Here is a 22,830-nt window from a genome sequence, read left to right as displayed (position 1 = left end):
GTAAATAAATAAATATTTTAAAAAACCCTACAGTAATCAAAACATTGTGATACTGGCAAAAAAAAAAAGCCAATGGGAAAGGTAAACATCCATTATTTCTCTAACAGTTGACTTTGCAATTGATGCTTCTTTTAGTTACAAAGGAGATTGCCTTTTGAAACTTTCTAGACTTATACTCTTATAGATGCTCATTTTGGGAAAGGATCAGTCTTGATTTGGTGTGTTTGCTTTCCAGATAGCAGGGCTTGGCTGAACCTGATTGATCGCCCTCTCTTGTAAGAGAAATAGACTCTGGGGCTGGATTGGATTATAATGGAGTATCAGCTTTTTTCTACCCTAATGTGTAGGGTTCACTACTAAAGGTGGATTGGAAAATTGTCTGTGTTCAGTGCTGTCCAGTGGAACTTTCAGGATAATGAGAACGTTCTGCATATTTGCTGTCCAATAGGGTGACCACTAGCATGTGGGGCTATTGAGTACTTGAGATGTGGCTAGCTGAGCTGAGGAAATGAATTTTGGATTTTATTTACATAATTTAAGTTTAAATAGGCACATGTGGATATGGCTACCCTGTTGAGCTGTGCTAGCTTAGCCCTTAGATCATCACAAACATAAGTGTCTATGTGACTCACCTGAAGACCTTGTTAAACTGCAGATCCTTTCTCAGTAGGTCTGGGGTGGGGCCTGAGATTCTGCTCCTAGGTGATGTTGCTGCAGCTGTCCGCAAACAGTACTTTGAATAGCAAGGCTTTAGAAAGACCGGGGTGTCCTACTCTCCGTCTCTAATTCAGTTGAATTTCCAACTAGTCCCTGGTGAGGTAGCTAGATTACAGGATTGGGAGTGGGGGTTTTGTCCTAAAGAATTTCCTCGCATGGGAGCAGGAGCTAGAGAAAGGGTCTCATTTGAGGGCAGCTCTGAAAAAAGGTTTTCTTCCCAACTCAGTGACAAAATGACCCCAGCCATTAGTACATAGTATGTAGCCTTCAGTTACTTTATCCTTTTCCATGGCGAGGAGCAAGTTAGTAGGCAGAGAGAAAGACTAAGTGGTATTCCCAGCACTGTAGAGTACCTGAAATGTTAGAACTGGGAGTTTTTTTAAGGATCATCCAGGCCAGAGATACTGAAACTGTGGTTTGCAGATGACTCAAGTGTGCTGAAATCAGGGTTTTGGTGAGGCTTCGGGATGGGCTTCAGGTTATCTGTTGCATACATTACTTTGTAATGGAGAAAAGCTATACATCTAAATATTTGTTTCATAGGATCATAAAACATGTATAAATGTCAGAATGTCCACTGTATGGAAACAGTTATGTAAGAGTGATTCTAACACAGAAGATTCTAGCTATCTCTTATAGTTGTTTAATGTGTTACATTTAAACATCTTTTATTTACAGCATTTAATTTGATTAATTAACTAAAAATTTATTGAGTGCCTTCTCTATCCATAGCATTGATCTTTCATTGTAGGCAGGAGATACAAGGAAGTATACTGTAGTCTCTATTGTGAAGGACAGTTTAATTGGCAGATGGGACTTGAGTATAGAAATCGTACATAAATTAGTAAACATAAAATGTACTGCTTTAAAAAGTAAAATTAGGGGCTTCCCTGGTGGCGCAGTGGTTGAGAATCCGCCTGCCGATGCAGGAGACACGGGTTCGTGCCCTGGTCCGGGAAGATCCCACATGCCGCGGAGCAACTAAGCCCGTGAGCCATGGCCGCTAGGCCTGTGCGTCCGGAGCCTGTGCTCCGCAACGGGAGAGGCCACAACAGTGAGAGGCCCGCATACCGAAAAAAAAAAAAAAAAAGTAAAATTAAAACTGAACAGTTTAAATAAGAGATGTCTTGTTACTAGCAAGTGCCCAGGGAACTGGGGGCAAGGTCACTGTGGACCATAGGGGCACTATAGAGAATGGTTAGGGAAAATATGGAAGAAGTAGGATCAGAGTAGGAAGTAGGCTCTAGAAGAACAGTTGGGGTTTGGTTGGTCAAAATGAGAAAAGGCTGTGTTTTCAGAGTAAAGGTAAAGCTAATCAAAAGATTACAACACAATGAAAAATGAGGTTTGAAAGGACTAAGAGGGTTTCTGAGTTGGGATTCAGAGGACTGTTTCTCTACTGAATGGAACAAAAGTGCATGGCACAGCTGCTGGAAATAGGCTATGTCCCCTTCTGGAGAATTTTTCTGTCCTAGTGGAGACTTCAGGGCAGTTGTTTCTCAGTTACATCCACATCCACTGGAGTCTCCACACTAGTCTCCTAGAGTCATTAGTGACCATCGGTACCTGTTTCTGAAACAAACACTGCATTTGCCTCCCACTGTGGTGAATGCTGGTGAGGAGAAAGATAAGATTCTAAAAGACCAGGCTGGTCACAGCAGTATCCGCATTTGACAAGATGTTGGTCAGTAATGCAGAGATGTGGCAGTAGTGATGATGAAATGCAGGAAGATGCCAAATGCCAAGTGCAGGTAACAAGGCAGTGGAGTAGGCCAAGCTTATCCTTTTCTACCTACCAAATAATAGAAAGAGATTTTCGATAAATATTTCTAAAAGCTGCATTATCTGTTGAATGTTTCCATTGAAACTGTGTTTGAAATGTTACCAATTTAGCAAACTATATTTTCCAAAGGAAAATCAAAATCATTTTTCATTATAATCAGATTAAGTTCCAAACAGCAGTAATTTGAAAAATTTGATTTTGCTTTTATGACACGGTAGGCTGTTCAGTTTGCTTTATGTAGCTTATAATTGTGCCTTAAAAATTAAAGGTGAGGTTTTTTTTGTTTGTTTGAAAACTGATGTAGTTCTGATCCTACAGAAAATTGTCAGTTCAGCAGATTTCAAGCTTCATCCCTAGTCCTTGAGCCAGTCATTAGGACCTTCTAAATACCACACAAAGAAGAAGATCAGAGAGCAAAGTTAGAACAGGGGTATGAAATGAAACATAAAGACTGAAGTAGTATTGCTGTCCTTTGGCTATATGGATTTGAAAGTATTTATTGAATTCTCTTACCTAGGTAGTACATTATCCAATAATATGTTGATATTGCTTAAAAGGTAAAATACTACACAATGGAAGTCAACATTAAAGTGGTATTTATTTCTCTCTTCTGAACTTCTAGAGCAGAGTGTAAAGAGCCTAATAGCAAATATTTTAGGCTTGGGGCCATACGGTTTCTGTTGCATCTACTCATCTCTGTCATTGTCTGTCACACAAAAACAATCATAGATAATTCATAAATATTCAAATATTCCTACTCTTCTGGCATAGAAAAAGGTCATTTTTGTTCTCAGGAGACAGATGTGAGCTATGCAGAACTAGAAGTAGATTTTTTTTTTTAAGCTCACAGATAAAATTGTCCTATTCATTTAGTTTCTCAGAGAAGAACCTGGTCTTTCATGGTCTCTGTACTGAGTCCTCAGAAAATTAGTCTGTAACCCTTTTGCTTCAGCTACACTGGGCTGGTATATTTATACTCACATGCTGTGTTGTGCTTGCTGATAACTACAGAAGGTTTATCTTTCAAAACCCTGCTGGTGGTGGTGATATAGATGTATACCTAAGTAGAAATTCGTCAAGCTGTATAATTTCTGTTTTGTATATTTTATTTAAAATAAAGTTAGACCTCAATTAAAAAAAACTATGAAAGAAGCCCAAGTCCTACCTCTTCAAAGGCTTCTGCTACCTCTCCAGCACGCTACTTTTCTCATTTTTATGTAGCTTTATAAAATAGTAGCCAATATTGTCTAATGACATTATGCCTGGAGTCAAAACTGCTGGTGTCTGAATCTCAGCATTGCTACTGAACTTCTCTGCACCTTGGTTTCATCTGTAAAATGGCGATAATTATAGCACTTATTTCATAGGGGTGTGAGGATTAATGAGGTAGTGTATGTAAAGTATTTAGGACAGTGCCTGGTATGTAACGAGCATTCAAATGCTAGCTGCTATTATTATCAATTTCTAAATTGAGCTTCTTAGTTGCTTTTGTACACTGCTTCCACTGATGCCTGATTAAAAGTCCTCCATTCCTGAGGCTATTGTGGGTGATGATATTTGTATGACTAATATTCATATTACAGATGACTGGTGTGTCAGAGTTTCAAGGAAAATGATATACTCACTACCCTATTATCTATTGTATTAGTTTTTATTTAGGGATGTGATTGGTTTCATAGAAAGAACCATGTACGGGAAGTCGAGAGACCTGGATTTTAGTCTCAATTTTGCACTGATTAGTTTTATGTCATTGGGCAGCTCAGCCTCTGTGTCCTTATTTGTAAAATGGCAGACTGATGGTCTCTACTATTCTCTTCCGGGCTAGTATTCTTGTTTTCATATATATGTGCGCAGATAGTTACTCAGCGTACTGATTCCTGTAAAGTTATGGTAAGTGATTTCCTTGTGGTAAGTGATTGCTTTATATTAAAAATTAATTATTACCTCCTCTGTTTTCAGCTTCGGGCTCAGAATCAGGTCTTGAAAAAAGGTGTTGTGGATGAACAAGCGAATTCTGCTGCTTTAAAGGTAGGCTGTAGGGTATTGTGTGTTGTGAGGGTTAGGTTAGTGTTTGGTGAAGCTCACAGCAGGGAATTCAGCTCAGTTTTCTGGGTTAAATTCCCAACTCTGACAGTGACTCACTAGGAATAGGGGAGGGTAATACAGTTTTTTTGTGTTTAACTTTTCTACTTGCTTAGGTATGAATGTGATGTTCTTTGACTTGCTTAGCTAGAAATTACAAAAATGTATTATTGATGGTATGTAATGCATTTCTCTCATACCTGCTTCTCTCATAGCTAAATTCATCAGGATTAATGGGGCTTCTTATCTGGCTTCATCTGATAGCACTCTGTGGGGCTGTGTCATATTCATGTTTGTATCGCCAGCATTCAGCCGATGGTTGTCCCCTACTAAATGGATTTGAAAGTGTGAATCATTTAGTCCATTAATCTTGCTTTGAGGTCGAGCTGTTTAATAGTAATAACCTGTGTTAATGAGGACTGTTTGAGTGATACATCTTAACATCAGCACCTTTAACTGAGAGGAGAAATATGGTGGGACTTGCAGGAATATGTTTCTGCCTCATTTTAGTAGGCATATAATAAGTACTGCTTAGTGATATTTTTAATTGGAAAAATTAATTCGAGGATATGGATTCCTTCTTGGCCAAGTTTCAGTTAAATATACGGCCTACTTCATTCTTTCACTCTCTCCCTTACTTCCTCTTTAGAGAAAAGGGCTTAAGATTCCTTTTACTCTTCTCTCTTTCTGGAGTAGGCCCCAACCAGTGACATATCCTGAGAATTTCCACTCAGGTCTCCAAGACCCAGAGATATGTCCTTTCACTTGGCTGGTGTTGGATCCTCCACTAGAGAAGTCTGTCTCTTGAGGGCGCTCCCTCCTCAGGTGCTGTTCCACAGACTCAGGGCTGAGATAGTTCAGAGCATCTTACCCATACTCCCAAAGCTCTCTGCGCCAAAGCTGAGATGATTAAAAATAAGCTTTAAAGTCAGGATATGTTAGCCAAGTTATTATTTTGCCTAAATCACTGAAGAAATGATTATTATCTCTCCTCATGATGTTTAAAACCTAATTACTGGGGAAGGTATTTCCTAACTCATCTTAGTAGTCCACTCTGGTGTTTGACACCCTCCTGTTGCTGGTTGTGTTCAATTAACTCTGTGATAGTGGCTGTGGTGGCAACAGCAGGCTCTGTTTATTGAGCACCCACTGTGTGTCAGGCATTATGCTAGCACATTACATCCGTTATCTCAGTTTTCACAACAGCTCCGTGAGGGCAGACGCCACTATTATCGTCCTCATTGCAGAAACTAGGGTTTACAGAGAGGTTGGGATGGATGTCTTCTGAAATTAATGATTGGTTAATGGAGTTGGAACATTAGTCAACTAGTGATTAACTAACTATAAGGATGTAAAGAAATTACTTTATGTTTTACTATTCATCACAGTGGTCATTAAAATTATAGTGAGAATAACAGTTTGCCAGTTTGCTCAGTGAGAATGTTAGGATGTCTCTGTTAGAGTAGGCATTTGATTATACTGGGTTTGTCTCTTCAGTGAGTTGTTAGATACAGTAAGCATTCATTGATTTGAATTTCTATAATTTGAAATATATAGTAATTTGGACATGGGCTGGGCCTAAGTTTACCATTGAACTTCAAGTAAAAATAAAGGACTTACTAAACAAACAACAGAAAAGGAAAATGTTTTTCTCTTTAATGAAAACATATTCTATCCCTCTAGCTGTGCCCTCAACATGCAACTAATGTCAATAGATTGCAGACACCAGCCTCTGGTTTTTAGGTTGCTGTTTCAATATCCTTAAACCTCCTATTCATTAAAAGTTGACCTCTTAGCTTTATAGTGGTTTTTCAATGAAAGTAATAAAAGCACAAATCTTTCAATATACGGTAGTATATGGCCATCTGTGTTTGATTACCAGTGAACACAAAGTTGTCAGAACGTCGTAAGGAAAATATAGTTAGAATAATTTTTTTTTTTTTTTTTTGGCCACACTGCGTGGCATGTGGGATTTTAATTCCCTGACCAGGGATTGAGCCCATGCCCCCTGCATTGGAAGCACAGAGTCTTAACCACTGGTCTGCCAGGGAAGCCCCAGAATAATATTTTTTTAAAAAAATAGAGTGAAACTAAATATTTCTCTTGTTTCCCATTGTCTTACCCTTACCATGGTATAAACAGTACAGAATGGTCAGTAGAAGATGTGTTGTTTAGATTTTAGATTTTGTTTCTATTTTCATTTTAAAGCATCTGAAACTGTTCTTGTGTTAGGATAATATTGATTTTTATCTTTGACAAATCAGAATAATTTTAGTGTATTAAAAAGACATCATTTTGACTGACTTAAATTCAAGGAGGATTTATAGGAAATAGTGAATACAAATATATTTCTTCCATTCTTGCTTACTGAAGGGCATCATCAGTGAGTCTGAGGTTCTCTTTAAACTTTCAAGTTTATAAAATTGTAGCCTCAGACTTTGTGTCTCCTCACTGCCAGACACAAGTATAATAACATTATATAACAACACATAGCTGTGGATATTTTCCTCTAAGTCGATGACTGTTACTTCAGTATATATACTCTTTTAGTTTTATTTTTAAATATGCTTGGTTTGGCCAGAAAATGATTTTGTCACAAAACAGAGCTAAAAACATAGGAACAGTAATGATAAACATACAACTTGAATTCCTTAAAGCAAGAGGTTTTGATTATATTCTGGTGAAAGAAAAAATATTTTTTTTCATTATTTTTAAATGTTAAGGCTAAATTACAAGGAATGGTCTCTTTTCACTTTGATGTAGGAACAACTGAAAATGAAGGATCAATCACTGAGAAAACTGCAGCAGGAAATGGACAGTTTGACATTCCGAAATCTGCAGCTTGCCAAGAGGGTAGAGCTACTTCAAGATGAACTGGCTCTAAGTGAACCCCGAGGCAAGAAAAACAAGGTAGGTCAAGTAAAAGCAAGTTAGTGTGACCTTGTCTTTAGGCACAGACATCTCCAGGCCATCCTGGTTTTAACAGAAGACCTCACCTCCAAATACTCTAAAGTTCCATTATTACACCTGGATATTGGGTCAAGAAAGCAGACATTTATTATTAATATATACCAAGTATTAGAGGCATTTTCATATGGAAGTGAGTTTTCAAGAATTTATTAGGAGCCAACATGCACATAGTTGATTTAGTGACTGATAAAAGTGAAGGGAGTATCTCATATTGGTCAAAATTATTGATATTTTTTAGTTGTACTGAGTTGCCATTAACCCAAGGTAGGGCAGATAGAATGAGAAACATTGTCAAAGTGTAACTGCTGTCTGTGAAAGTAGCCGTTGAAGTACTCATACATTAGGCTTGTAAGTTTGTTGCAGATGTATTTTCTTCGGGTGTTTATTCTTAGGAGTTCAATTTGGTATTTTTGTCCTGAGATGTAAATATAATTTTTTCCCTTCTGGTTTTATGTAGTGAGGTGAGATTCTGATTACTCTAAGATGGATGATCCAGTACTTCTGATCATCCTGTGATTTAGAAGTTGCTTCTTTTTTAAGGGCAGGAGCTAGTGATTGAGTCTTTAAAAGTTTTGTATGGGCTTCCCTGGTGGCGCAGTGGTTGAGAGTCCGCCTGCCGATGCAGGGGACACGGGTTCGTGCCCCGGTCCGGGAAGATCCCACATGCTGCGGAGCGGCTGGGCCCTTGAGCCGTGGCTGCTGAGCCTGCGCATCCGGAGCCTGTGCTCCGCAACGGGAGAGACCACAACAGTTGAGAGGCCCGCGTACTGCAAAAAAAAAAAAAAGAAAAAGAAAAAAAGTCTTGTATGTTTGTAGAACAGCACCCCACAAATGTGTGCATTGAGGCAATAGTAATAGAATGGTTGGAGGGAAGAAGGCCCACAGTAACTCTGAAGCAGCATGGTGTGGAGGGAAGAGTGCTGGCTTTGGAGTTGAGCCCAGGCTTGAATTCTTTGTCTGCCATTTATAGTTCTATGACTTTAGGCAAATTTTTTAGCCTTGCAACTTCAGTCGTGGGGAAGATACTCTCAGGTGTGTTGTCAGAATTAAATGGGATCATGTAAAAGTACCCAGGACTGTATTTGCCATATGATGGGCAGTTGACATAATTATGTGTTAGTACATTTCCATATGCATTTCCCCTACATGGAAGAATTCTCTGGAGTGGTAATTTTCAAATAAATGGGGAAGAGAGAGGGCAAAACAGATATGTATTAGAATCACTTGGGAAACTGTCAAAATACACATCCTCTGGAAATTCTGAAAAACCCTTGGGGAGGGAATAGCCATCTGTATTTCAAACATGCTCCCCAGGCTAGGGAGATCCTCTCCCAGGGCTTTTTTAGCAGAGATTTGGGTATAATTTCTTCTGAATTAATTTTAATAAGAGCTTTCCACATTTGGAAGCACTAAGGACCCAGAATATGTCATTCAACAGAGTTCCTTGTGTGCACATACCTCTTGTGTTCGTATTTAATGTTTATTTGTTTGTCTGTTTGTTACATAGCTGCTCCATTTTCAAAGGGCTTTCTAATCACTGGTTCACATTGGATCAGTAAATGACTTCATTTAAAGTGAGGAGTGAAGCACAAGAAAGGCAGAGGAGGGTGGTGACTGATGTCTGAGCAGTTCAGTGTTAGGCTGTCCCTTGAATAGTCTCACTTCTGCATGTATTCCATGAAAACAGATGTTCATTATTGGCTCTTAAATAGTGCTGTTCTATGTAGAAAATGTTAATATTGGTAAAAAGGCAAAAGGCAAGTATTTTTCATAATCTTTGAGCTTTTTCCTTCTGTTTATTTATAATAGCTTTATCTTATGTTTTTTTTAAATTAGAACTTTATGTGAACTGGTGTATAAATGTGTTTTTGTGAATGCTGTTAATTTCTTAAAGGAGTTTTAACAACTCAGACTCATGGAATTGGTAAAACTGTCATTTGCCAAACCAAAAGATCAATTGAAATGATATTTATTTGTATATTTGTATTGCTAGCTTTCTGGGTCTGCTCTGTCTTCCAACAGAACTACTCCTAAATTCATCTGCAAAGAATAGTGAGCCTTATCTGTTATTTTCTCTCTCTTTTTTAAGCTTTCCTGCTCGTTGCAATATTTGCAGTTCCAACTTGTGTCACATAGGAAAAGTTAAATGATGGACTGTATACCTTTTGCAGGATTGTTTGAGAATGGTGAACACGTAGAAGAGACAAGCTACTAAGGTGATAGAGAATCTGTGTACCTTAGGATGTTTCTCTAAAGGATGAAAGTTATGTGGACATAACTTATTCTTTCCATCAGAAAAGTGGAGAATCTTCTTCTCAGTTGAGTCAAGAGCAGAAGAGTGTCTTTGATGAAGACCTGCAAAAGAAGATAGAAGAGAATGAACGGTTGCATATACAAGTGAGAAAATCTTTGTTTTTCCATATGAATTTAAAAATGGGTTGTATGATCTGCAATGTGGAAAAACCAGTGCAAGATAGAGTGTTTTGTGTATGGGTGGGTGTTTTAATGTTTCCTGTGGTCCTTAGGTACATACGTCATGTCATTCATTCATTTCTTAGATCTCATTCATGTTTTAATATGGATGTGTGCTTTCAATATGCACTTGTTCAGAGGACAGCAGAATAACTTCATAAGTTAACAATAAAGAAGTATACTGGGCACTCTTCATTTTATATAGGAGATGGTTGGATGGATCATTTAGATGGGGACTTATCAATAAGTAGTGTTTGCTTTTAAATTTATGACAGCTTAGTTGGTTTTTATCTGTTTCCCTGTTAGTCTCTAAGGTCTCATTAGGGTATAGGCCATGTCGGTTTTGTCTGCCCAGCCTCAGGACAGGGCCTCACTCATGGCAGGCCCTCAAATATTTGTGGAATGTTGAGTAATCAGTGTCTGCTCCAAACCATTCAACATATTTTAAGAGTCATAGGGTGGTATATTCAACCATGCCTCCTGATTTTTTGTGTGGAATTGTGAGCATAGTCAAACAGTGGAAAATAAATATGCATTCTCAGTCTTTGAAAATGTTTACAAAATGAACTTTTGACTTCATGAATTTTGTGTTAAGTATTCATCATTCTTAATTACTACTGGCTTCTCATTAAGGAAAGGAGCCTTACCTGCTTCAGGAGTAACATCTGTTTGATTTTGATTATTTAATTGCAGAAGTTGGCCTAACAGAAAAGTTATACCCTGGTCAGTTGAGTTCTCTGTGTGCCAGAAATGTTTTGAAATAGAAATCCACGAGCCTGGGAGGAAGGAGGTACAGGCTTTGGAGTCAGTCTGTGACTGTGAGACATTTGACAAGTTAGGTCATCCCTTGAAGCTTCTGTTTCCCCATCTGTAAAGGAGGGATTACAAGTACAGCACCTCTGACCTGCCGTGAGGCTCCACCGAGCTCATGCCTGTGTGATTTTGCACAGTGAGCATATGGAACCTTATGGAAGTTGCTCAATGATTAGTCGCTGCAGTTGTTTTCTCTTCATTTGTATATATTGGGATGTTGTGAGAAGACACCATGATCTTTTCTTTTCAGTTTTTTGAAGCCGATGAGCAGCACAAGCACGTGGAAGCAGAGCTGAGGAGTCGGCTGGCCAGTCTGGAGACGGAAGCGGCCCAGCACCAAGCTGTGGTCGATGGCCTGACCCGGAAGTACATGGAAACCATCGAGAAGCTGCAGAACGACAAGGCTAAACTAGAGGTAAGACCCGCCATTTGTGAGAGCGTGTGAAAAAATAGTCCAGGCTTTTGGAAATCATCCGCCTGCTTTATAGAACAAAAGTTAGCCATTCAAGGCAGGACTGCTGCCTGCAGCGTCTCCTCAGTGAGCTCACACCTGTGGCCTGAGCTGTCTGCTCTTCTTTTTTTTGACAGACCAATATGCATATAATTTTGGTTAGTTATATTTGTCACACCACATTTCTAGCAAATTGAACACAATTTCAAGTAAATAGCTATATAAAATTTATAGGGGAAAACCAGAAAATAAAAAAAAGAGTAGAAAAATTTTTTCTCTACCTGCAGGATTTCAAAATGGAAAGCCAAACAATATGGTTTGGCATAGTTTTTTTTTTTTTTTTTTTTTTTTTCGGTACTTGGGCCTCTCGCTGTTGTGGCCTCTCGCATTGCGGAGCACAGGCTCCAGATGCGCAGGCTCAGCGGTCATGGCTCACGGTCCCAGCCGCTCCGCGGCATGTGGGATCTTCCCGGACCAGGGCACGAACCCGTGTCCCCTGCATCGGCAGGCGGATTCTCAACCACTGCGCCACCAGGGAAGCCCTGGCATAGTTTATTTTTTAAAATTTTTTATTTTTTAAAATTTTATTGGAGTGTAGTTGATTTACAGTGTTATGTTAGTTTCAGGTATACAGCAAAATGATTCAGTTACACATACACATATATTCATTCTTTTTCAGATTTTTTTCCCATATAGGTTTATTACAGAATATTGAGTAGAGTTCCCTGTGCTTTTTTTTTTCCTTCTAAAATTCAGGTAAAATCTCAGACTCTAGAAAAGGAGGCCAAGGAATGTCGACTTCGGACAGAAGAATGGTATGTGGAAACGTGAATTCCAAGGGGCCCTGAAGTGAGAACCAGAAGAGCCGAGTTTTGGTGTAGTAGCTCCTCTGTCTTAATTTTCTCACATTTGCAATGAGATAGGAGTAGATCATCTCCAGGGTCCTTTTCAGTTCTGTTATCTCTGGGACCTTATGAATTCTTTGTAGAGTGGCCTGTGCATTAGTCCTCAGCCTGCAGATGTTTTGGACTCTGACAGATGGCATTCTGGGGCTCCAGTACTGAGGACTGGATCCTTTCTGTTTTAGACTACTCTAAAGAGAAGGCCTTCTGAGAGTCCCAGGCAGGAAAACTGACTAGTGATCATGGTGTCAGCCTTTTAATGGTACATTTTAAATAAAATGAGGTTATATAATCTATTGATAATTTGGAGATATTTACATCTTAAAATATTACTTATCTCTAGGTATTAAGAGCATGTACCAACATTTATTTGATAAATGACATACTTTAAGTTTTAATAGGATCAATCAAGTGAATTTTTTCAGTTTAGTTGCATTGAACATGCATGGTGTATCTATGCTCTTAATTGAATCAAAACCAAAAATGATCAGATTTTGAGCTCAAGGAGAAAAAAACACTTTAATACATTAAAGACGTTTACCGTAATACTTGGTATTGTAAAGAGAAATTTTGTTGTAAAGAGAAAATTTGTGTTGTAAAGAGAAAATTTATGAGTTTGAAATGGCTCTAAGATTATTTTGAGCTTGGGGAGATAAACTTAAAATTGTGTAAGATATTGGAACTGTGATAAGTTCTTTGAAACTTCCAGTCATTCAACAGGTGTCTCAGGAGCTTTAGAATCAAGGCTTAGTATTTTTCTTATCTTCATTTTTTTAAACAACTCTCTACTACCAAGGGTATCCCACATGTCAATACCATCCTCTGAAAGCCTGATACCAGCTGTTGAGGTAACAAGCAAATGATGATCTACTGTCTATTGATAATGTGGTTTTGTATTTTTTCTTTCAGTCAGTTACAGTTAAAGAATCTTCATGAAGATTTGTCAAGTAGATTAGAGGAATCCTTATCAATCATCAATGAAAAAGTACCTTTTAATGATACAAGTAGGTATTATGTACAGTTTTCCGTTATTTGCAACTCTGAACCTCTTTATGATAGCCAACTAATTAAAATAATTTGTAATCTATTTGGCAGAAAATCTCATTGGCCTAACAGAGGGTTGCTTTCTTTTTGTCCTTTTGATCAGCTTTGGCCTTTATGTTTCAAAGGGAGATTTTAATTTATCACATAACTATTCTGAAGCTAGGCTTCTTGGAAAAAGCCCAAAGCCACATATTTTAATTGCATGTATGTAACATATCCCAAGGTGAAAACCAACCTGCACATAAACTACCTGAATATTTGTACAAGAAAATTTGATCATGGTGGGGAGCAAGGTGGGAGAGGAGTAGGGGGATGGGTGGGAGGTGAATCTTCTTAGCCTGGTATCTCCTTCCCTTTGGACAATCCCCAGAGATAGTTAGGGAGTTGACTTGAGTAAGCCCTGCTTCCTGTTCATCCTGGGAATGGTCTGGTAATTTACACAGCCAAGAGCAACAAAGAGAAGTTAAAAAAAGAAAAATCAACTTACATATATAACAGATGCCAAATTTGTAACCTTTAGACAGGTATTAAATCTAAACCTTGAAGACAAAGAAAACAATTGTTTTGATGCAGAAACTTAAATTTAAATTAGCACACATTTCCTTTTTTTACAATTATATCAATGAAATTAATTTTTGACTTCTTCTCAGTTTTTCTTAGGGAAGACCTAAAAACAGAGGGAAGAAAAGACACCAAAGAAAAATAGCAGTTTGCTCTAACACTGAAATCAGCATATGTCATTATTATATCAAAAACCTAAATTCATCTGAAAACAACACCTGTTCCTGCTTTCTACATTAATGTAAATAGCACCAGTGTACTTTGATCCACTAGGCTTAAAACCTTGGCATTTCATTTTCCCCTTAATCCTTAGTCATCAGGTTCTAATCATTTCCTTCTGAGTCTCTTTGGGTTTATTGTTTCTTTTCCAGTAGTGGTTGTCACCCTATTTTAGGTTCTTACCATGTCACAAGTAGGCTACTACTTTTAGTTCCGAAATATTTAGAGATTATTTACTGAAAGTCTAAATGGGTGGAGAGCACAGGATATGCAAAAACGTATAAGACAAAAATCTCTACCTAACCTCAAGGAATTTATAGTCCAGTAGGGGAGAAATAAGGTAGAGAAATATCTAAAATATAAGCTAAGCTATTCTATGAAGAACCTCTTGGGATTTCAGAATAAGGATGATTACTACTGGTGGGGTTGTTTGGGGAAGGCTTTTGGAAGAAGTGTGCTTTGAGCTGGGCCAGGATGCAAAAGTAGGTTTTATTGGTCAGAGAGGTGAGGGAGAATGAGCCAGGGAATTGCATGGAGTGTGGTATGTAGGATAAAGGTGCTGTCAGGGCCTGACATCAGTAGTTAGCTAATTAGTTAAGTATAACTGGAGGCTAGAGTGGGTGGGATGTGGAGGCCAATGATGGGTAAGTTCTGAAAGGGAGGGTAGTGCTGGACCCTCAGGTTCTGGGCAAAGGACTCGGGACTTAATTTGCAAGGCAGTAGGTTGTTGCAGAAGCTTTTGGAAATGTCTCGGTGAAATTTGTGCACTCACCAAGTTAATCTGGCAACAGAGTATAGACTACCCTGGAATGGGAGAAGGGGACTGATGCTGTTGTGATGATAGTCCTGGTGTGCTGTGATGGGGGCTGGAGCCTGAGTTGTCAGGGAGATGCAAGGAGGCAAGGGAGCAAGAGGAGGCAGTGTGGTGGAAAGATGTGGTGCAGTTGACAGAAATCAAAGAGGCAGACGGGGAGCAGGTTTATGGGAAAGATGTTGAGGGTAACTTTGTTGTGGCTTAATATTCTAACAGATTGGTGTGCATCTCTTTAGCTACTGGTGTGTACATTTGTGAATAAAAGCCTAGATCTGGGGAGAGAAACTGATGTTGATCCATCTGGGATGGATGAGCCCGCCTGTTGGGAGTGGTGGGAATGAGGGGTACAGAGTACAAAGAGGCCTGTGCAGAGTGCACTGCAGTGATCAGGAAGGGAAGGGGCTGAGGGGGAGAGAAGCTGGGAAATGGGGTGAGCATTTATTATTTCTCAGTTAAGCTCTTTTTTCGTAAATGTAAAATGACTTAATGAACAGCCATTTTTGTTTTGTAGAATATAGTCAATATAATGCTCTGAACGTTCCAGTCCACAATAGGAGACATCAGGTAAAGATGAAGTTTTTATTTTCAGTGATGTGTGTGTCAGTCTTTTCAGAAACACCAATTAGTTGTTTGGGCCTCTGTTTAGTGCACCAAACCATTGTGTTTAACTTTTACTTTCTTTTCTCATACATTCTTAAAAATTGTGTAACTTGCTGCTTTTTGAATTTGTAAATAATATAGATTTTTGCTGTCTCTTGTCCGATAACATTAGAACTGAATTGTTGGGATACACTGATTTTTGAGTCATACCTTTCTTTTAGGTTTTGCACTTAAACAGTCTAGGTTAAGTGGAGAGGTATATTTACCAAAACTGGCGGCTTTCTATTGTAATTTACTTAGACGGTAGTATTTAAATTTAAGTGGGAGCAGATGAATTTAAATTAAGGAATAATTATACTAGAGTTCAAATGTTTCTCCAAAAGCAGACTTAATAAAGTTGTTTGGGAGTAATAACTTGATAGTTGACTTTAACTGTACCCTTTTCATTTTAAAGCTGAAGATGCGGGATATCGCTGGGCAGGCCCTGGCTTTTGTTCAAGATCTTGTCAAGGGTCTTCTGAACTTTCACACCTATACAGAACAGAGGATTCAGATTTTTCCTGTTGATTCTGCCATTGACACTATATCTCCATTGAATCAGAAGGTACATTTAACTAAGGATACCTTTTGTTTGCTCTGAACAAACGTAGAGACTTGTATTATCAGACCACTTCTGTGCCTCCGCCATGTACTGTGGAGGACATGGGAAAAGCTACAAGTTGTAGTCTTTACCCTCAAGGTAAAATACGGCAAACCTGGGGATTCTTAAGAAATGAAATAGTAAGGGAGTTGTTAAAGACCTTACTTAGTGTGAGTGAGTGTTATGGGCAGTAAGTGATATGAGGTCATCAAGGAGGGGAGATTGCTGTCGGTGGTAGTGTTTGGAAAGGTTCTTTGGTGATTTAACTGGACTTTGAAAAATGAACATGATTTGCATAGGAGGAGCGAAGCGGGGTGGGTGTTTTTTCACCACAGAAGAGGGAAAGACGTGAGCAAAACCATGGAGTAGGAAACCATAGGAAGTATGCACAGAGTCACATACCACTACTTTTGCCATATTGTACTGGTAACACAGACTGGCCCTGACACAGTGTGTGAGAGTGGGTGTTACTCAGAGCCAAGAATAGCAGGAGGTGGGGATTATTGGGGCTATCTTGAAGGGAGGAAATTAGGGGGCTTGCAATAAATGAACTCTAAGTGCCCCATACTGTGGTGTCTGAAGTGAGTCATGCCACTCTCTACTTACCTGATTCTTCTCATCAGCTTTTTTTTGGTGTCTGTGTGTGCATCATGCAGTATTTCCAGGGTTTGAATAGTGTTTATGTCCACAGATCCTGTTAGTATAGCAAAGGCTAAGATTCTGGGGTGGCAGCCCAGTTCTGCCACTTTCTGTGTCCCCTTGGTCAGTTTATTTAACCTCTCTGTGCATCTTGAAAATGGAGGATAAATTACCTACCCCACAGGTATGTATGTTTGAGGATTTAATGAGATACTACATGTACAGTGCTAAGAACAGTGCTTGGCACATAGTAAGTACTCAGTAAAGGCTAGCACTTACCATCATCATCATGCTGCCATACTCATAGGAAGCCCTTAGCAGATGCTTGCTTTTCATTAGTTTATATCTGACTCCACAAATCTTTTGAAGTTCATAAAAATTAAACTTTAGGCATTTGAAATGCTCTTTAATATCACCGTGGGAAAAAGCTTTCAGATGACCTCGGTAAGGAAAATGGAACTGCAGTATTTTAATGTAGTTATATTTTCTTTTATACTTCCTATAATATAAAAACATTTTTTTCCATTGATTCTTTGTCCATTATTTTATTTTATTTACGTTTAATTTTAATTATTTGTTTATTTATTTGTTTGTTTGGCTTTTGGGGTTTTTTGGCCATACCGCCTGGCTTGTGGGATCTTAGTTCCTCAACTAGGGATTGAACCCGGACCCCAGCAGTGAAAGTGCTGAGCCTTAACTACTGGACCACCAGGGAATTCCCGCCATTACTTTATTTTAGCTTGTTGCCATATTATGCCCACACAGTGAGAATCAAATATGTTAATCTTAACAGAAACATTTCATTACTTTGAAGAATTCATATTTTTCTCAATATTTTACCCTTGGTGCTTTGGCCTCTGAAAGGCCCTATGTGATTTTCTATTAAGTCTGTATTACTGAAGATTCAGAAACCATTTGTTAAAAGATGACCAAAGTGTTTAGACTTGTTCATAGAATCATAAAGTAGACATTTATACCTGAGCTTAGAGTTCAACTTATTTACAGCTCTAAAGATCGAAGCCCAGAGATACTGAATTTCCCAGGGCCATATATCTGTGTAGTTTGCAGTAGAGCCAATTGAATCCCCTATCTGCAAAATGAGACCTTACATTTCTATACTGAGAAAATGAAATTTGAGCTATTATACAGTATTTAGAAAACTGAGGTATATCACAAGTGAAAAATTAACTTCTTGCTTCTCAGTTGTCTAAATGCCTGGGGGATCTTTTTCTGAATCTATTCTTCATATTGAATTAGTCCTTTGTAAATATTACAGTATCCATAACAGTTATAAAAGTTTTTATATTCTCATTTTGATGACAATTACATTCCTGGAATTTGTTAACTTTGAACATTGTTTACAGTGAAAATAAGAAACTGTACTTAAAAGTCTTTTGCTTCTAAAAAATGAGTTAAATGAGTTATATAACACAAAAATCTGTCATACAGTTTTGATTATCAAATCTTTTTTTTCCTTTTAACTGGGACCCCTATGAAGAAGCAGTTGTTTAGAGAAGAAGACCTGTTGGTGCTGTGTTGTAAATAGTATCCCCTCCCCATTTGCTTCATGCCTGGTCATTAATTATGTCATCCCTCTTCTAGTTCCTCATTTTGCAATGGAATGGGGACTTGGGGATAATATCTAGGATTTTAGAGGGGAGCTCTGTGTAAAAGCCTGATTTCCCAAAAAAATTTTGCAAAAGAATTTAGGATTAAAAGTCAGTGAGTCCATTTACAAATGTTTTGCTATTCTTTACTTTCCAGTGACTTAACTCACAATTCTTTCCCTTCTATTTAGTTCTCACAGTATCTTCATGAAAATGCATCCTATGTCCGCCCTCTTGAGGAAGGAATGCTTCATTTATTTGAAAGTATTACTGAGGATACTGTGACCGTCCTGGTAATTTTCTTCTATGTTTTACTTCTGGAAATGGGAGCTTTTCTTTTTCAAATGACACTATTAACCTTGAAATTTTTTCTTTTCCAGGAGACAACTGTGAAATTGAAAACTTTTTCAGAGCATTTAACATCTTACATATGTTTTCTTAGGAAGATTCTTCCTTATCAGTTAAAAAGGTACTTACCCTCTGGCCCAGGGAGCTTGGGGAATTGTGAGGTGACATCTGAGCTGTGCTGGAGTTAATAAAGTAATAACATGTGCTTCTTGTGATCTGCCTGACCTTTCTGCACCACAACCAATTTGGACTTCTGTGAAAAAGGAAAGTCATGGTTTGAGCAGCACAAACTTATATTTAAGAAAATTGAATTGTAGTTTGTCAGCTAGGGTTTTTGCAGTATTCTGTACTGAGATTACTACTTTAACCACATACTGCATTATGAACCAGTATTTTTAATGATTGTGAATGACACATTTATTGAAGGAAATATTTCATTTTGGGGTATTTTTTATCCTTTTACTATAAACATCTAGATGGGGATTATAATATTTAACCTCTACACTGCAATTTATAATCCTTAGGTTTCTTTGGAATAGTATATTGTTTTTATTATTGGCGATTTATTTAAATTATAAAGTAAAAACTTTGTTTATATACTTCAGCCCTCATAGGATATGTCATTAAGTAACCTTAAATGCTTCATCTTAAACATTTCTGGAAAGGCAAGAGAAAATAATTTACGTAATTGGAAATTTGAGTATACTGCTTGTACATTTTGATACTTTTGGTCTAAAACTACCAAGAGTCCTAATTCATCTAAATCTTTTCATCCTAAGATTTAGTCTTTAAAAAAAGTAATCAAAGAATAATACAACTGGAACATAGGAGAAATAAGAGCATATATGTAGTATAGTATATTGCAAAATAAGGTTTAGGAAATACATAGATGAATAACTTACAGATGTTGAAAATATACAAGTAATTATAGTTTTTAAGTCCTTGTAAAACTAAAGTAGTAGGTTTTAGCTTTTCAATAATATGAAATTTTATCATTAAAATTAATTAACCTCTTTTTAATTAAAATTAAAAATTAATGTGTTAAGAGCCATCTTATTTCCTAATTCTAACCTAACAAGGTATTTCAGTAACTGAATTCTATGATTTGTGCACATGACAGAATTTTAGGAATCAGGGAGTTATGACAAACTAATAATTGTGAATTACAGTTTCAGATCCTTAAATGTTTTAGTTCAGTATAATTAAAGTTTTTTTTGAAAATTGACTCTGGAAGTTTAACATTAAATTGAATACACTTTATTGATTTGGCTTACATTGAAAAGACTCTAAGAACCATTGCAAAACTTCTAATTGCCAAACGTCTGCTCTTCTTATCATCCTGTGACTTCCCCTTCTCCATACTCCTATCACAGGATGGCATATATAAGCCTCAATTGCCCCACTTGCCCTTGAGTCTCATTGTCTTTGTGGACTCCCCTACATATGTAATTAAATTTGTTTTTCTCCTATTAAAAAAAAGAACCATTGCAAAAGTGGTATTTACTACTTGAAACAGTTAAGCATTGTTATTTTATCTTAGTTTATTTTTTCACTGTTACATTTTTAGAAACACTGGGTAAGTCCTTTCTTGATTTAAGTTTCCTATTCTTGGAATGTTCTGTTCCATGTGCCTTCAGCCGTTATCTTATCAGGTATTCATGTTTTTAGGCAATTTTTTGGTCATTGGTTTAAATACCACTTTAGTTGACAAGATGACATGTTCATTAGTAGTAAATGGACTTACTATTGAATGAAGCTGTTTGCTATAAATAAGTAGAAGAGAAGAGGCAAGGTCGAGGGAATGGATATGATTATCATTCTGTGCTAATAACTTTCGTAGCTTTGTGTAAAAAGAATTTTACTTGATTACTGCACATTTTAAATAAACACTCTTAAGAGCCAATATAGTTTTTTTAACCTTATAATTAAGTTTTCCAAAGCACCATTTAAAATTGAAAATGGTAAAATGTATTTTATGAATGTTAAGCATTTATTTTTGTATTGAGCCTATAGATTGTTTTTTTCCAATCTGTTTGACTTTTGAACCTACATACACTGAAAAAGGTTCTCAATGATTTTCTCTCCTAGTTCCTGTGTAATTAATTATCTTTAGGAATTCAGTCTATGAAATATTTTTCTCCTGAAAATATTTTTAAGGGAAACATGTTTTTGCTGCTCTCAGGATGGAAAGATAATGGGTATCTCCCTTTATTTTTTCTTCCATTTAGTCATCTTTTGCTGCATTGGTGTTTGCAGCAAGCAGGTGTATGTATTATGGTATAAAAAATGGAACCTTGTAAATGAGATCAAATTCCTTTTTTTGGTAAATTCTCTATTTGGGTATAGATGTTTGAGAATTTAGGTGGTTTCTTATAGCTAGTTGAAAATCGTTCAGGATGCTCACTTTTATAAAATCTGCCCATTCTTAGTTTAGAAGAAGAATGTGAAGCTTCCCTTTGCACGTCTGCATTACGAGCCAGGAATCTAGAGCTGTCCCAGGACATGAAAAAGATGACAGCTGTGTTTGAGAAGCTGCAGACTTATATTGGTCTTCTCGCCTTGCCAAGTAAGCATGTTTGTTACTCATGGTTCAATTTGAAGAACTTAGAGTACAAGAAGCTTGAGAAGGGAGGTGCTTTGGCATGTCTGAGTGAGAAGAGCCTAGGACCTGGGGTCAGAAAAACTTGAATTCAAATCCTCCAGCTCCATGTACATTTATGGTCTTGGGCGAATCACTTCTCTGCTTCTGTTTTCCCACTTATAAAATGGAGGTAAATGTGATTATTAAGTTAAATTAAGAATATACAATAGCAGGCATTGAAGACATACATTAAATATTAAATCTCTTTCCTTCCTCTTTTTTAAATGGAGAGGGGCAAAGCGTAAGAATTCATAGCAACTTTCCAACAAGTAGCATAGGGGAAGGTTAATAGTAAAAATGCTATTTTTAGAGGAACTGTATCATAACAAAGCCCCAAAATGTAAAGGTTGAAAGTCTTGGGAAAAAAAATGCTGTTTGTTGCCCTTTGTTTTAATTTGAAAAAAGTATTTTCAGGTCATTGAATGGACCTCAGTTTAAATGATGTTTGTAAGAAAACCATGATTTTTGTAGTAGTGATTTATTTGTTTTTTGTAACAGCTTAATGTGATATAATTTACATACCATACAATTTACCCATTTAAAGTGTAGAGTTCGGTAGTTTTTACTATAGTCACAGACATGTGCATCAACACTACAGTCAGTTTTAGAATATTTTCATCACCTTAAGAAGAAACCCTGTATACTTTAGCTGTCACCCTCTTATTCCCCTGTTCTGTCCCCGCCCAGTACCAAGCAACCACTGATCTACTTTCTGTCTACAGATTTGCCTGTTCTGAACATTTCATATAAATGCAATCATATAATCTGCGGTCTTTTGTTACTGCATTCTTTCACTTAGCATAATATTTTCAAGATTCATCTAAGTTATAGCATGTATAGGTATTTCATTCCTTTTTATTGCAGAATAATATTCCATTGGATGGATATATCACATTTTATTTATCTACCTATCAGTTGATGGACATTTGGGTTGTTTCCACCTTTTGGCTATTGTGAATAATGATGCTATAGACATTTGTGAACAAGTTTTTGAGTAGACATATCTTTTCATTTCTCTTGGGTATATACCTCAGAGTGGAATTGCTGGGTCATATGGTAACTTTATGTTTAATTGTTGGGGGAACTGCTACCTTGCATCCCAAGGCATGTGTACCATTTTATATTCCCACCAGTAGCAGGGTTCCAATTTTTCCACATCCACACCAACACTTATGTGAATTTTAAAAAAATTTCTTCTGTTTTTTAAATTGAAGTATAGTTATTTTACAACATTGTGTTAGTTTCAAGTGTACAGCATGTGTGTGTGTATGTGTGTGTGTATCCTTTTGTTCAACTCTTTTCCATTATTGGTTATTATAAGATATTGAATATAGTCCCTGTGCTATACAGTAAATACTAGTTGTTTATTTTATATATAGTGGTGTGTATCAGTTAATTCCATACTCCTAATCTATCCCTCCCCTGCTTCCCTTTTGATAACCATAAATTTGTTTTCTAAGTCTGTGAGTCTATTTCTGTTTTATAAATGAGTTCATTTGTATTATTTTTTAGATTCCACATATAAGT

General features: G+C 37.2%; 1 protein-coding gene across 2 annotated transcripts in view; it reads left to right on the top strand.

Moving 5' to 3' along the window:
- The window catches only part of PPP1R21 (protein phosphatase 1 regulatory subunit 21), a 61,101-nt gene that overhangs the window by 4,385 nt on the left and 33,886 nt on the right, over positions 1-22,830 (top strand). Inside the window, exons 2-12 of one of the 2 annotated variants that reach the window (XM_059078309.2) lie at positions 4,460-4,528; positions 7,346-7,492; positions 9,848-9,949; positions 11,088-11,252; positions 12,045-12,103; positions 13,100-13,194; positions 15,340-15,392; positions 15,883-16,032; positions 18,506-18,607; positions 18,695-18,783; positions 21,092-21,228. In XM_059078309.2, the coding sequence (XP_058934292.1) occupies positions 4,460-4,528; positions 7,346-7,492; positions 9,848-9,949; positions 11,088-11,252; positions 12,045-12,103; positions 13,100-13,194; positions 15,340-15,392; positions 15,883-16,032; positions 18,506-18,607; positions 18,695-18,783; positions 21,092-21,228 (1,168 nt within the window). Of the gene's footprint in view, positions 1-4,387; positions 4,529-7,345; positions 7,493-9,847; positions 9,950-11,087; positions 11,253-12,044; positions 12,104-13,099; positions 13,195-15,339; positions 15,393-15,882; positions 16,033-18,505; positions 18,608-18,694; positions 18,784-21,091; positions 21,229-22,830 lie in introns of those variants that run through there. The other variant, XM_059078307.2, reaches the window with a different exon arrangement.

The sequence above is a fragment of the Kogia breviceps genome, chromosome 11 (assembly GCF_026419965.1).
Source record: "Kogia breviceps isolate mKogBre1 chromosome 11, mKogBre1 haplotype 1, whole genome shotgun sequence".
Classification (NCBI taxonomy): Eukaryota; Metazoa; Chordata; class Mammalia; order Artiodactyla; family Physeteridae; genus Kogia; species Kogia breviceps.
The sequence above is the reverse complement of the archived record's forward strand: the minus strand, read 5'-3'. Positions and strand labels throughout refer to the sequence as shown.